The following is a 13,178-nucleotide window of genomic DNA, read 5'->3' on the forward strand; positions in this document are numbered from 1 at the left end:
AAAGCCTCTAATTCACTTCTATTACATTACCTTAGCCTCTCTTTAAACACTTCACCCACTTGTAATGGTCCCTTCAGATCTGAGAGTACTTGAAGAGAAGGGGCTAGTGGAAGAAGATGAAGAAAAGGGACAGGCCCTATCATTACAGATTTAGATTAGTTCACTTCTTCACTCACTTTTTGTTCTTTGGATGGCATCCACAGAAAGAGATGTTCTTCAGCTGAAAGAAGTGACAGTACTTGTCACCCTGTAGGAGGAAAAGAGAAAGTAGGAATGTATTCAACAGCAATAAAGATCCGATGATGGTTCAGAGTGTGAAAACCTAATTAGCTTAGCTCAATCAAAAGCTTTTCTGGAAAACAACTCCATTGACTGAACTTCCGCTTCTCTAATGTTAGCTCATTTACTAATTGCATTTATTTTAATCGTTACTGCAGGCTGACAAAGGCTGCTGAGTTCTAGAAAAATGTGACTCAGTGATCAAAAGCAGGTCTAAAAATAATAAAGCACTTAAGGTTCCATTTTACCAAAAATGAAATGTACAAAAGATGAGTTTCCTTTCAATCCAAATGTAGTTGATCATCCAAGACGTTTGCTGTCTGATGTTTGTGTATTTAGTTTTGCACTGGAGCTGCAAGGCTGATTGAGCTAATACGCATTGGAAGCATACTGTACAGTGCCCACTTTAACATCATGCAAACTGTGTGTCGAAGTCATCATACTGCTTATTTTCCTTTTTTTTTAAATCAAACTCTTTATGTACAAATGATGTCTTCTGAGGCAGTGCATTTCTTGCTAACCTTGTGCATAATGCTAAACCCTAGGCTATAGCCCTTCCATAATTTTAGCTTTATTAGTTTTGATTAGATTAGATTTGATTACATTTTGGATAAAAGGAAATTTGAGTATTTAATTTTTGGCTGAACTGTTTATTAGAAAAAGGGGTTTCTCAATAGTTCTTTGGATAGTTAAGTGTTCTTAGCTTCCTTTTCTGAAAGGTAAAGTGAGAAGAGCTAGGAACCTGGAGGATCTGGATAGAGTCTGTACTGAGGAATTAGATTGCTTGCTTTGTATTCTCCAACACCATTAAACATTATAGAAGAAGACTCCATGATGATGCGTAATTAACGCAGGGGTGCCAATAATTGTTGCACATTGATGAGTAATTATGTTGACATCGCCTAACTGTTTAAGGTTTTTTTTTTCTGTATTTAATGGCTATAGAAACCAAAGATAAAGAAACTGAACTGCCATTATTTGTTTCAGAATGAAAACTATACACACAACCAGCCATTTTTGCAATGTAGAGAATTATAAAGACATCCATATCACATAATATTCATTTAAAAGGGGATGAGTAATGATTTTAGCACGTACGCTTCCAGAAACGTCACACTCGTCCTGAACGATGATCTTCACTCCTCTTATGTTGATTTCCACGATGCACATGGAGGGAGGGTTAAACTGCATTGTTCTTCTGTTTGTGGCAATCTGCCGCCAGAATATAATCACAAATTTGACACATTTCACACTTAAAGCAACAGTTACAGTGAAAAACTTCTCCATACTCCAAATCTATCAGTCATTAATAAAGCCAAGACAAATTCAAGAATGTAATGTAAGAATGCAAATGTGTCTAAATGCCATTTTCTGATTGCTGCTATTGTGCTCTTAAATAAACTTCCAACTTAACACTACAACAGGGTACCCAGGGCTGTGTCTCAATCACATACTATGACCCAATACTCCATAGTACTTACTATGTCCTAACTTAGAAGATAATGCATACTTTTAATTTGGTTCATACATGAGAGGTTTGTTACCAGATTAATGTTAAAAATTAATGTTAATGCTAAAAATGGAGGCTCTGCACTGTGTCCAGTGCTTGCTGCTAACTTATCCAGCAGTGTTTGCTGTTCTACATGATTTTTTCTTTATTTCAATTCACACGTCATTGACAAATACAGATTTTGTAGACGAAGACAAAAGCAGCTGCGTAGGCAAACCCTCTACTGCTATCACTTCAGCTTCAGTCCTTCCCCTTTTATTCTGCGCTAGTGCAAACGTGTCCACTTCCTCACACTGCATTTGTTCAGCACGTTTCATCCATCATTCAGGTCTCTGAAGTACATTTGTTCATATTTCTAAGTGTGAACACACTAGACAGTTATGTTCACTGAAAAGTATGCGTACAATTATACATAAATTCAGTGTATTCACTGGTTCGGATTGACTGTTTCAGGTGTTCAGGTGTGTTGAGATCTGGGAAGGAGCCAGTACATTTACCCTGAGTTCTGGGTTGAGAAACACAGTGTACTTGAGGCTAAATGGCTTGAACTCAGGACTGCTGCAGTAAGGAATTTAATTACATGTTGCAAACTGGCACAATTCATCTCTTCTAACCACTTCCAGGAAATACTTGTGCCTTAAAAAAAAGCTAACGACTGGTTGCAAATAATTTCTATTTAATTTTTTATTTATACCACAGCATGCTTAAATTCTCAATTCTGATTGGTCAGAAGGTGTTGATTCATTTACTATAACAGCAGGTTTGCTCTAACACTTGATTGTTTCTATAGCAACAACGTACAAGGATCTTGTATGGCGTATGGATTCTCATGTAATCAAAAACTAACAATAATCTGATTAAAATACATGTTATTTAATGAAGAAAATCCTACAATCGTTAATATGCTGACGTTTTCTTTGGGGAGATTTATTTATCATTTATGGAAGGAGTCTCCAATATCAGAGAGAACGAAGACTAGCGAGGGAACGACTGTTTATAGCTGCTATAACATGTGTGATGTGTTAGGATCTAATGTTCCACATTAAACATTAAATGTAACTTTAAATGGATAAGAAGTATGGCGTGTTGTTCTATAACTTTGGCAAATAGAGAGAAGGTGCTGCTATGGAAAATATGAGATGTTGTATGCCAGCACTAATCATCTGGGAGTGATAACAGTAATAGTTGAGATTGAAACAAGGCTTTGTACCAGTGTATACTGTACTTGTACCATACCTTCTGCATAGCTGCACAAAGCACATCATTCCCTTTATGATATGGCACTTGAACAGAACCCAGGAATTTCACCCAGAATGTGTCTAGCCAGTCACTTTTGACCTCTGGAAAGAAAATAAAAAATTATAAACACAGAGCAGTAATCTGAGAAGAAATAACATAAAATTTTAATAAGAGATCATATTCACCCCGCACTCTCTAAAGCACTTGGTACCTTTAGGCTGGTTGTCCTTGGTGACTTTAACTGCGTAGAAAGCTGGGAAAATGCCTCTGGAGCCAGTACGCATGTTGTAGGCTTCACACCACAAATCCTCCGCCTGCATTTCCATCAACAATGGGTCGTCCGCCTCCAACTCCAGCTCATCCGCGTGCCTCGGGATGAACCTGTAAACAACAGCAAACATCTCCTTAAGACCAATGACCAGGGACATCTCTTGGACAATGCTTGGACATCTCCTAAATTACAGACTTTAAATTCAAGCCTAGAACACTTGATCCGGCTAATCTAGGAGAGAAGAAAAACTTTCTATTATACATCTCAATATTGGGAACTGGAGCCAAGCTCTGATGGTGGTATAGCTTTTTGGAAGATGTACTGAAAATGAATCAAGCTGTCCTGAGTTAAATGGTACTCATTTAGAGGTTCTAAATTTTACTTTCATCATACAGTTGAGCATAGATTAACACATACAACTTAAATTTCAGATGTGCTTCCACTTCCCCATCAGTCTTGGCCTGGAGATTATGATTAATCTGAATGTAACTGTTATTCAAGTACAAGAAAAGCGTTCCTGGAGAGTAATGAGGATGAGAGAGACGTGCCTGAACACTGCCCTGTGGCTCTGCTCTCTCTCCTCACCATCGATAATGCAGGAGAAAAGACCAAAGGCTTCCACACCTATGGATCAACAAACAACAGGTCAGTGACGTTTGCCAAAAATGTACTGCATTATTACTGCATTATTCCTGAAGTAACAGGAAAAATGTTTTAACTCTTAGAAGTCCTAGCTTTACAAAGTGGATTATTATGCAAATGGTGCCACAAGGCTCCATGCTAGGCCCCGTTGGTGTTTTGGTAAGGAATGTTAGGAATAAAACACACAGTTACGTACTGTTATACAATGTTCTACTATGTTATACAATGTTATACTGTTATACAATACAATGATACAGAGGTGTGATGCGACACAATGTGAAGCAGGGTTACTGTTACATCCCCAAACCTGAGTATTGCACAGCAACTCCCGAAGCGTTTTAACCCTCTTATATCACGGCAATTTGGCAATGCTAACAATTTTTATTTATTAAAGAACTGTACTTCATACTTTTTATCCCTTTACAGTTGCATTCAATGTGGTGTAACAACATCAAAAGCAGCTAGTTCCCATTATCACTTGCATTATAGCAAATATAAACAGTCGCTGCAGAGAATCTTTAAAGCCCTCTGTCTTGAAAACTTTCCCATGCTGTAAAACTGAAAATTATGGCTTTACCTCTGACTGTTACCTCTAACAAAGCACTGACAGTGGAGACTCCTTACAAAAATGTAAAATAAGTTAGACAGAACACTTACCATATTAACAACTACACATTTTTTATTTGGAGTGTCTGCCAAACATGTCCCTGTGTAAGTTGTTACTACATAACCGATAACGTATTAGAACGAACGCATTATTATAAACCTGTGATTTGCCTTATAGCTGGAACGTCTATGAGAGCTGCTGTTATGGAAAATTCTTGATTAATTTCTGACCAATCAGAATAGAGAATTCAACAGCATTGTGGTAGAATTAAAGCCTGACAGCACAAAACACCTGATTTTAGTGAAAATGGTTCAATTAGAATGCAAAAAGGTAAAAATGATGTTTGAAAAAAAAAAAGGCTGTGGATTTAGCATTCGTGGGGAAAAATGACAGTGTCTGCAAAAAGTCTAAAGTCTAGAAGAGGGATCAGTAGTGCCACAAGGCTGTATTTTTGGACCAGTATCATTCAGTGTTTTTTTCTCTGTTTTAGAAAGTGTGGAAAAAAACAGAAATGCGATTCACCCACCAGGAAAGCGCGGACGTCTGTTTATGAAGACATTGAGGAATTTGCGTGAGCGAGGCATGTCTGACGTGGTGTCAGGGGCGGAGTCTGTGGACAGACCGGAAGTGTCCCTGTTCATTCCTCCTGCGCCTGACTCTTCCTCGTCGTCGTCCACATCATGATCCTCCTCATCCTCATCCACAGCCGACTCGTAGACGGTGTTGTCGCTGTCGCTGTCATAGCCTTGGTAACACTGCTTTAGACTAACCAGCTCCAACTTAGAGTGCTCGTCCACCACCAGGGTGTATTTCACCGAGTCGTACGTCAGTCCCGAGGCGTCCGTGCTAACTGCCGTGTTCACAGCTGCTGTGTCCCCTGTTTTTGCATTCGAAACAGAGTCTGTTGCCTCGCTGAGGCTATCAGTCCTGCACGGAGGTGTTGGAGGGTACACTTCATCCTCTTCGCTGATGGATGGGTTGGTACGTTCGGCTAGAGAATGGAAATGCAGGGGAGGGAGTTCATTATCAGAGCTGATGGACATGCGGTTGCTGTCGCTGCTTTGGGAAAGGAAAGGTCTCTCCTGCTCAGCACCTACCGGCGTCAACTGGATGTCCGGCCTCGTCTCCTTACTCCTGTCCTTGTTTTTATCTGAGTGGTGGTGTGTATACCCATTTTCTCCAGAGTACTGAACATGTTCCCGGCAGCCATTCACGGAATTATAGTGGGTTTTCTCCTTGCTGATAGTCCCAGTCAAATTCCCGTCCCTGGTCGTGTCCTTCATGGCTGTGTGATTGGACACCGGGACTGTACAGATGTTGTTGCCCACACTGTCAGAAGGTTTATCCTGCTTCTTGCAGTTAGACACTGGAGCTTTGTGTGTCATAGAAGCAGCCACACGCGGCTTAGCATCCAACCGGCTGCTGGCTTGGACCTTGTCCCCTTCGGCTGGGGTAACATGTTCAGCAGTGGGAGGCTGGGCCCCTATTACACACACAGCAGATTATATATTAGGTAATAGGACCAACAGGAAGGGGATTATGCAGGAAAAAAACACACAACTACGTGTACATGCAGGATTGGTCTGTGTCCTCATTTCAACTTTTAGCTAAGAACAGAATCTAAAATTAGGAAACAGAAAGTTGTTTGTAGTGCCTCTGTGAATGCCCTGTCTTTGACACAAGGCCTCTTGTGAACTTGTGGCCTGTTGTGATTCCATTAAAGTAATATTTTTTCACAGGCATTTCAGTAGAAATAATAATTACATAACCCATCTCAGGCAACAAGGTTTCTTTGGTGACAATGGAATCGTGCCATTAATTAAATAACAGAGTTGAGTTTTCAGCAAAGGATTAGCAAATACATGAAATGTTATTATCTAGCATCCATGTTAGTTGCTTGAAGAAATTATGGCTATTCTAATGATTTACTTAATTTATTTAAAAAGAATAATTTACTTTCACTCTATAATTTGGGTAACAGGATGTTTTTTTTACCACTGTAAACTCTTAACTTAAATATTTTTTCAGGCAGAGCATCTGAGGCTGAGACTATGTGATGTACATTAAATACATTAAATATATAAAATAATAAACAGGCATTTGTGAATAAAAGTGCAAAGGTTTGGCTTACCTTTTATGTGAGGTGAAGATGAATGGGTCTTCTTCTCTTTCCTTCTGTCTTTTTCACCAAAAGAGTTATTATTAATGGTGTCCTGAGGGAAAGGAGAGGGAAAGAAAGGTTGAGATGGGTAGTAAGGAAAATATGGGGATTTCATTTCTTGCTCATCAGAAAATCTTGAAATTTTACTGAATACTTTACTTCCTCTTTCATTTTAGGTTGGCTGCTGCAGTCCACTCCTAAAAATTGTTTTTATTTACTCGATTGTTACTTAAGAAGACATTAATAGTTTACATACCGTTTACTTCAGTTTATTTCAAATGATATTTCATTCAAAAAGCTCAAACACGCTATTAATTGTCGACTATGAATCACTAACCCCTGATATTAACCCAGTACACGCATTGGTTATAGATCGTCATCCCAATTTTCCAGAGTTATATTATGAAGAAGAATGGAATATAACTCTGGAATATAACTCTTTTTTTTTCAAAAAAATATCATTTGAAAGAAATATGGTAGGTTTTTAGTAACTATAGGGCTTTCCACATCTCACACAGAAAGGCCCTGCTGTGACGTGAGCATGACTGAGCTTCAGGGAAGAGGAATTAGCGGTACTTTACTGTCCTCTTAGTTCTCGCTGACTCACTACCACAATGCAATGGGCATCCCATCCTCCATCACCATGGAAACAGGGGCACAATGTGTGTGTGTGTGTGTGTGAGAGAGAGAGAGAGAGAGAGAGAGAGAGAGAGCATATGGCATGATGATATAGAGAGGGATGCAGATTCGTGATGTGTCTCAGTTCTTTTTTTATAATGAAAAGATGATTTTCTCTCTTTCAATTTAATCAGAGAAGTAAAAAAGCAACAAAGAGATGTCAGATATCTGGGGCTTGTGCGCCTGTTTTATGTCATCTGCTGTGAAATTTGGGGAAATTGAATTCTCCACCTCTGCCTAAGGCAGGAAGTGGACAGCGTGTGTCTACATAATAAACTGGCAGCCTTCACTGTCAAAGATAAATCTATAATCAGCTTAGAACTGCAATAAGAATCAGACAAGACAAGATAAAGGAGTACATATATACTCACTGAATACTGATTAGGAACACCTGCACACCTGCTCATTTATGCAATTATCTGTTCAGTCAATCATGAGACAGCAGTGCAATGCATATACAGGTCATGCAGATGCAGTCAAGAACTTCAGCTAATGTTCACATCAAACATCAGAATGGGAAAAAGTGATCTGTATTATTGTTGTTGATGCCAGAGGGGTCGGTTTGAGTATTTCAGATAGAACTGACCTCCTGGGATCCTAGAGTTTGCACAAATTGGCACAAAAAACAAGAAACATCTGCAGGGCAGCAGTTTTGCACCTTGTTGATGAGAGAGGTCAGAGGAGAATGGCCAGACTGGGTCCTCCTGACAGGAAGACTGTAGTAACTCATGTAACCACTCTTTACAACCACGGTGAGCAGAAAAGCATCTCACAAAGCAAAACACACCGAACTTTCAGGCAGATGGTCTACAACATGAGAATATGATGTGCATGTCGGGTTCACAGAAACAGGACAGTTGAAGATTGGAAAAACGTCACCTGGTCTTCAACTTTTTTCCATTCTGATGTTTGATGTGAACATCAACTGTAGCTCTTGACCTGTATGTGCATGACTTTCATGCCTTGCACTGCTGCCACATGTCCGACTGATTGGATAGCTGCATGAATTGGATAGCTGCATGGTGTACAGATGTCAGTGAGTGTATACTGGTAAAGTGTTAGTTCGGTGAAATTTTTTTTTTTCCAAATGTAATTGATCATCTATGACACATCTGGTGTCTGAAGTTGACTTCTTTTAAACTAGAAAAACAAGGCTAAAGTTGCTAGGGGAACATACTGTATAGCCACCACTTTAGGATGCCTAAATTACACACAACTCTCAGTCCAGTGGTTCCATATCTCAAACAAACTTGCTTATGTGGTTTTAGACACTATATAAAACAGTCGTAATCACTTTCTTCCTCAGCATAGTTTGGTACAACACACCTACGAAACAGTTGGAATTGTTCATTAGAAGTGATTTGGATGCTTCACATATGACTTAATTCAGAAAAAACAGACTTTTTTTTGCTGTTTATGTATAAATCATTTTACTAAGTCAGTCTTTTGAAGGAAATGTGTAATGTTTTAGACTTGCAGCTTGCATGCTGCTAACCTGGTGGCCCAGCTTTTCCTTTAGACACAACAAGACTATAAGATGTCCAGAAAGTTTAGTACATAACACTTACTTTTAACATAGTTCACAGATAAGAGATTTTTAAATATGCATATGACATAACCTGGACTGCACTCAGTACTACCTGACTCATCTGAAACAAAACTAGCAACAGAAAGCCTAGCAGGAATTTCAGCCCTGCTCAACAATACTTTTTTCTTTATTTACCCTTTTTCATGTAAGTAGGTATCACATTTATTACATGAGTGGCCACTTTTAAGAAGACTGACAGAATGTGAAGCACACTGAACTTCGGCAGAAGCGTTAACTAATATATGTAGGTATGTACTGTATTGCTCCTCTTTATACAGTATGTATAAGAGAAAATTGTATGAGATCACAATGCTATCTGGGTAGGTCCTTGTCCTTCTCAAACTTCACTTGAGCTGCTAAATTAATGGTAACCTGCAAAAATGGCATCTTAGCATGTGGAAATAGCTTGAATATAGTCAAATTTATTAAAAATTTCCTATTATAAGTTTACAATAAAATAGAGGTGTAACAATACATTGTGACATGATGCATTGCACTGCAAAAATTTGACTAAGTGGACTGTGGAAAAGTGTGATTCACATCATGTAAATCAGCATTCTATTAATTAATAATGCAATTGCACTATTTGAACACCAGAGGCTGCAGAAGGTGGGCATTTTAACCGACTTTGGAGCTCTATTTCTAGTTAAAATGACGCCTCAGGCACTGCTTCATAAAATTAGAATTTATAAATTGTTTGATTTTTTTTTAATATATGTTGAACCTGTAGTACATTTTGATTACAATATTAAACAAATAATTAAATTTAATATAAAAATAGGTTTAATAATCTTATATTTGGTCTATTTTAATCTTAATTTTTACTTACTAAAATGTCTTTTTTTTTTATTTTGCAGTGTACAGCCCTTACGATGGCACTGGAGATTCAGACAAACAAGAAGGATGTCAACAGGAAGCTAACTCAAGCTAAATGATGCTAAACAGTCCAGCTTGTCTTTACTTTTATTATGAACTTGCTTGTGTATTGAGGCTCAGCTTTGTATGAGAGCAGGACTCCAAAATTCCAGACAAATCCCAAATCCATACAAATCATATCCAGGGGCTTTGACATGGCTATTTTCCTGTCCCATGACAAGCACAGAGACTTACAGTCAGGGTGCAGCATCAAGCAGCAATTCCTCCAGGCATCATCACGCTGCTGACCTGGATATGACTCACACTCAGGAGGTGCTCAGATATTGCTAAAATAAATGTTTAAAAGGCGTGACGCTTCACAGCACTGCTGAGAAACTGCTGCTTTTCTGCTTCAGTCTACTGGGCCTTACATCAATCACAGAATGCCCTACATAGGGTGTTAAAAAAAAAAACACTAACTAGTGTGCTAACAGGAACTAGAGATCCATTTTGGGCCTGGCTCTGAAATAGTTACTTTTTTTTTTTTCCCCACAAGCTTGTGCATGGCATCTCTTGGTCACAGTCATATTACTTTTCAGAAGAACTGCATTTCAATTTGAGAATTAAAAAACATTCGATGAGTCAGGAATCAAACATAAATTCTGGATTCACCAAAAATGTTCAATGATTTTCAATAGATTTTAAGCCACTGAGTGTATTCAGTTTACAAAACCACTGCAGAGAATGCTAGCACAAATACCAAGGTTAATAGTGTGAATAAAAATGATCACAAAAACAAAAAATGATCAGTGAAAAGATATTCTTATTAACTCAATTAACAAAACCCTAGAAACTAGAACTGATTAATTTTACTGTAATTCATGCAGCACAATAATAGAACATGGACTGATTCTCTGCTAAAATATAAGAAATATAAGAGCACTGAAATGATGTCTTGAGTTATACGAATACTGCTTAAAAAAAAAAAGGTTGTAGAGGGATTTTGGTCCATTCCTACATGCAGAACATTTTAAGCTTCTTTATTTCCTTACGGTTGTATATGTGGTTTTTATTCACACTACAGGTTTTCAATAGAGTTCAAATCCAGGTTTGAGCTGAAATATCCTCGTATTTAGTAGACTTCCTGATGCCATCAATCTTCACAAATGATGTTCATTAAACCAGCCACAAACAGCCCCAAAGCATCACTGATCCACTGTGATGTTGTACACCGTGTGCTCAGGGGTCCAGTTCCTGTATTTTTTAAAATCCATTACCAGATTTGTGCAGGTCAGCAATCATTGATCTCTTTTGCTTTGAAAGTTCTTTGGTTCTTCCCATGGTAATGGATAACAAGGGATTTACATGTGTGCAACGTCTTAAAAACAGGTCACGACTGAAGGGAAATGAGAGCATATGAAAAAATAATATGAGAGTTTATAATTTTCAAAAAGGACAATTCGTTTACTAATAGAAAATGTTCTTTTGGGGGTGTCAGTATTTTATTTTGAGAGAAAATACTACTACTTATACAAGTATAGATTGAGTTTATAGTATAGAATGACTTTTTTGTTAGAAGAAAGATAAATAGTTTCTCCTGTAGTAAAAAATGGAAACACTGGGTGAACTATTTATTTCATAATATTTTACTTTTATGAAGGGGATCAATTAGAGACGCCGCCAATCTGATATCCAGTATTAGTCTCTGGCTGATACCAGCAAAAAATGGTGGCTTGGATATTGGAGAAAACATGTTGTACATTGAATCCTGTAACAAATGGCAAAGATTTGAATTGGTTTTGGAAAACAAATTTCTTTTTGAAACTGGAATTGTTTACATATAAAGAGATTTAACTGCTTTTTTTGATAGGATTTATTTTATAATAGTTATTCTTTATACTTTATTGTATGTAGAACATATATAAGTATTTTTTTGTGCAAAAGAGTTTAACTGTGAAGTGCTTCAGTCAAAATTATTATTATTATTAATATTATTATTATTATGCTAAGGAATTATCATTTAGTACTTTGTCCTCTGTGTCTCTATGGACAAACAGAGACATTAGCATGCCTTCCTTCCTTACAACAACAACAACAACAACAACAACAACAACAACTGCAAACACTACCCTAATAAAGAGACTTTATCTGATACGACTACTGAACACAATGTTTTTTTTTGTAGATGGCACATTTGCATTTTTTTGTAAATGGCACATGTGCAAATACACATATTATACCATCTCTCCTTCAAAAGAATAACAGTCAACTCTTTTATTTGTAGTATAGCATGAGATGAAGAGAGAGGGGAAAAAAAATAAAAGAAGGGCATGAACCTTATCCACTTCTAAGTGTTTTGTAATTATGCAGAAATGCAGAACGGAGTAAAATCCAGGTCATACGCAGCCGGAGCTTCATATATCACGTTCTCATGGAGGATGACAGATTTGGGGAAGCTTAAAGATTAAAGGAAAGGTTCAACAATTCCTCACTTTTCCTCCTCTGAGACTAATTACTAGCAGGTCTTGGGGCTATCCCTAAAGCTATATCTCCTCAGCTGATAATGGCTTCCATTTTGCCCCAATTCAGCCTTATTACATCATATCCTGTATGCATCAACATATAGAAGACCTGCAGGCCATTAAGGAGCTCACTCCACTCCACAAACTGTGGATCATTCCTTTAAAATAATGAGGAAGCAACTGTTTGGGAAAAAATGATTCCCTTTACCTCAAATGTAGTCTATTATCAAGACAAGTTTGGTGTTTCCTATTCGGTTGGGCAACAAATCTTCAGATATTTGCTTCAAATAATATTGTTACACTATAAAATCTCATTTCGAAACAAATGAACTTGTAAAATATCAAGAATTCAAATAAAACAGTCTTTTGTCTTGCGTGTATTGATACCAGATTGAACCCCAACTGATTCTGTTTGTCCAAAAAGGCCGCCCACATATTGTTCCAGTGTTCAGCTACATGATGAAGTTTTGTTCATGTTTATAGATTACAGCAAATTGTCCTAAACCAATCAGCGAATCTAAGTGGCATTACTGATGAACTGTGTGTGGGAGTAAGCTGCTTCCCATAACACATTATGATTAATCTCCAGTTTAAGAAACACAGCAAAACCTGCACTGTTCAGTGCAAGATCACCACCTATTGTCTTACACTGGTCCCAACGTGCACTGTGTTAATTTATCACTCGTGGTTTTGCTGTGAGGTGGATAATCTAAGATATGGCAGTGGATATGTCTGCTTGAAGGTGCAATCACAAGGAATTCAAATCTGTTAGAAGAAGAATATTTAGGTGTGTCTATCAGACTGTGGGACTACAAATCCCATCAAC

At 37.8% G+C, this 13,178-nt stretch overlaps 1 protein-coding gene across 1 annotated transcript in view; it reads right to left on the reverse strand.

Moving 5' to 3' along the window:
- Positions 1-13,178, reverse strand: part of mapk8ip1a (mitogen-activated protein kinase 8 interacting protein 1a) — a 28,276-nt gene that overhangs the window by 4,465 nt on the left and 10,633 nt on the right. Inside the window, exons 4-10 of the mRNA XM_026946387.3 lie at positions 6,680-6,761; positions 5,075-6,031; positions 3,848-3,923; positions 3,240-3,409; positions 3,026-3,129; positions 1,378-1,491; positions 177-247 (exon numbers count right to left, since the gene is read on the reverse strand). Coding sequence (XP_026802188.3) covers positions 177-247; positions 1,378-1,491; positions 3,026-3,129; positions 3,240-3,409; positions 3,848-3,923; positions 5,075-6,031; positions 6,680-6,761 — 1,574 coding nt within the window. The remainder of the gene's footprint in view (positions 1-176; positions 248-1,377; positions 1,492-3,025; positions 3,130-3,239; positions 3,410-3,847; positions 3,924-5,074; positions 6,032-6,679; positions 6,762-13,178) is intronic.

Source organism: Pangasianodon hypophthalmus, chromosome 7 (assembly GCF_027358585.1).
Source record: "Pangasianodon hypophthalmus isolate fPanHyp1 chromosome 7, fPanHyp1.pri, whole genome shotgun sequence".
In the NCBI taxonomy this organism is placed as follows: Eukaryota; Metazoa; Chordata; class Actinopteri; order Siluriformes; family Pangasiidae; genus Pangasianodon; species Pangasianodon hypophthalmus.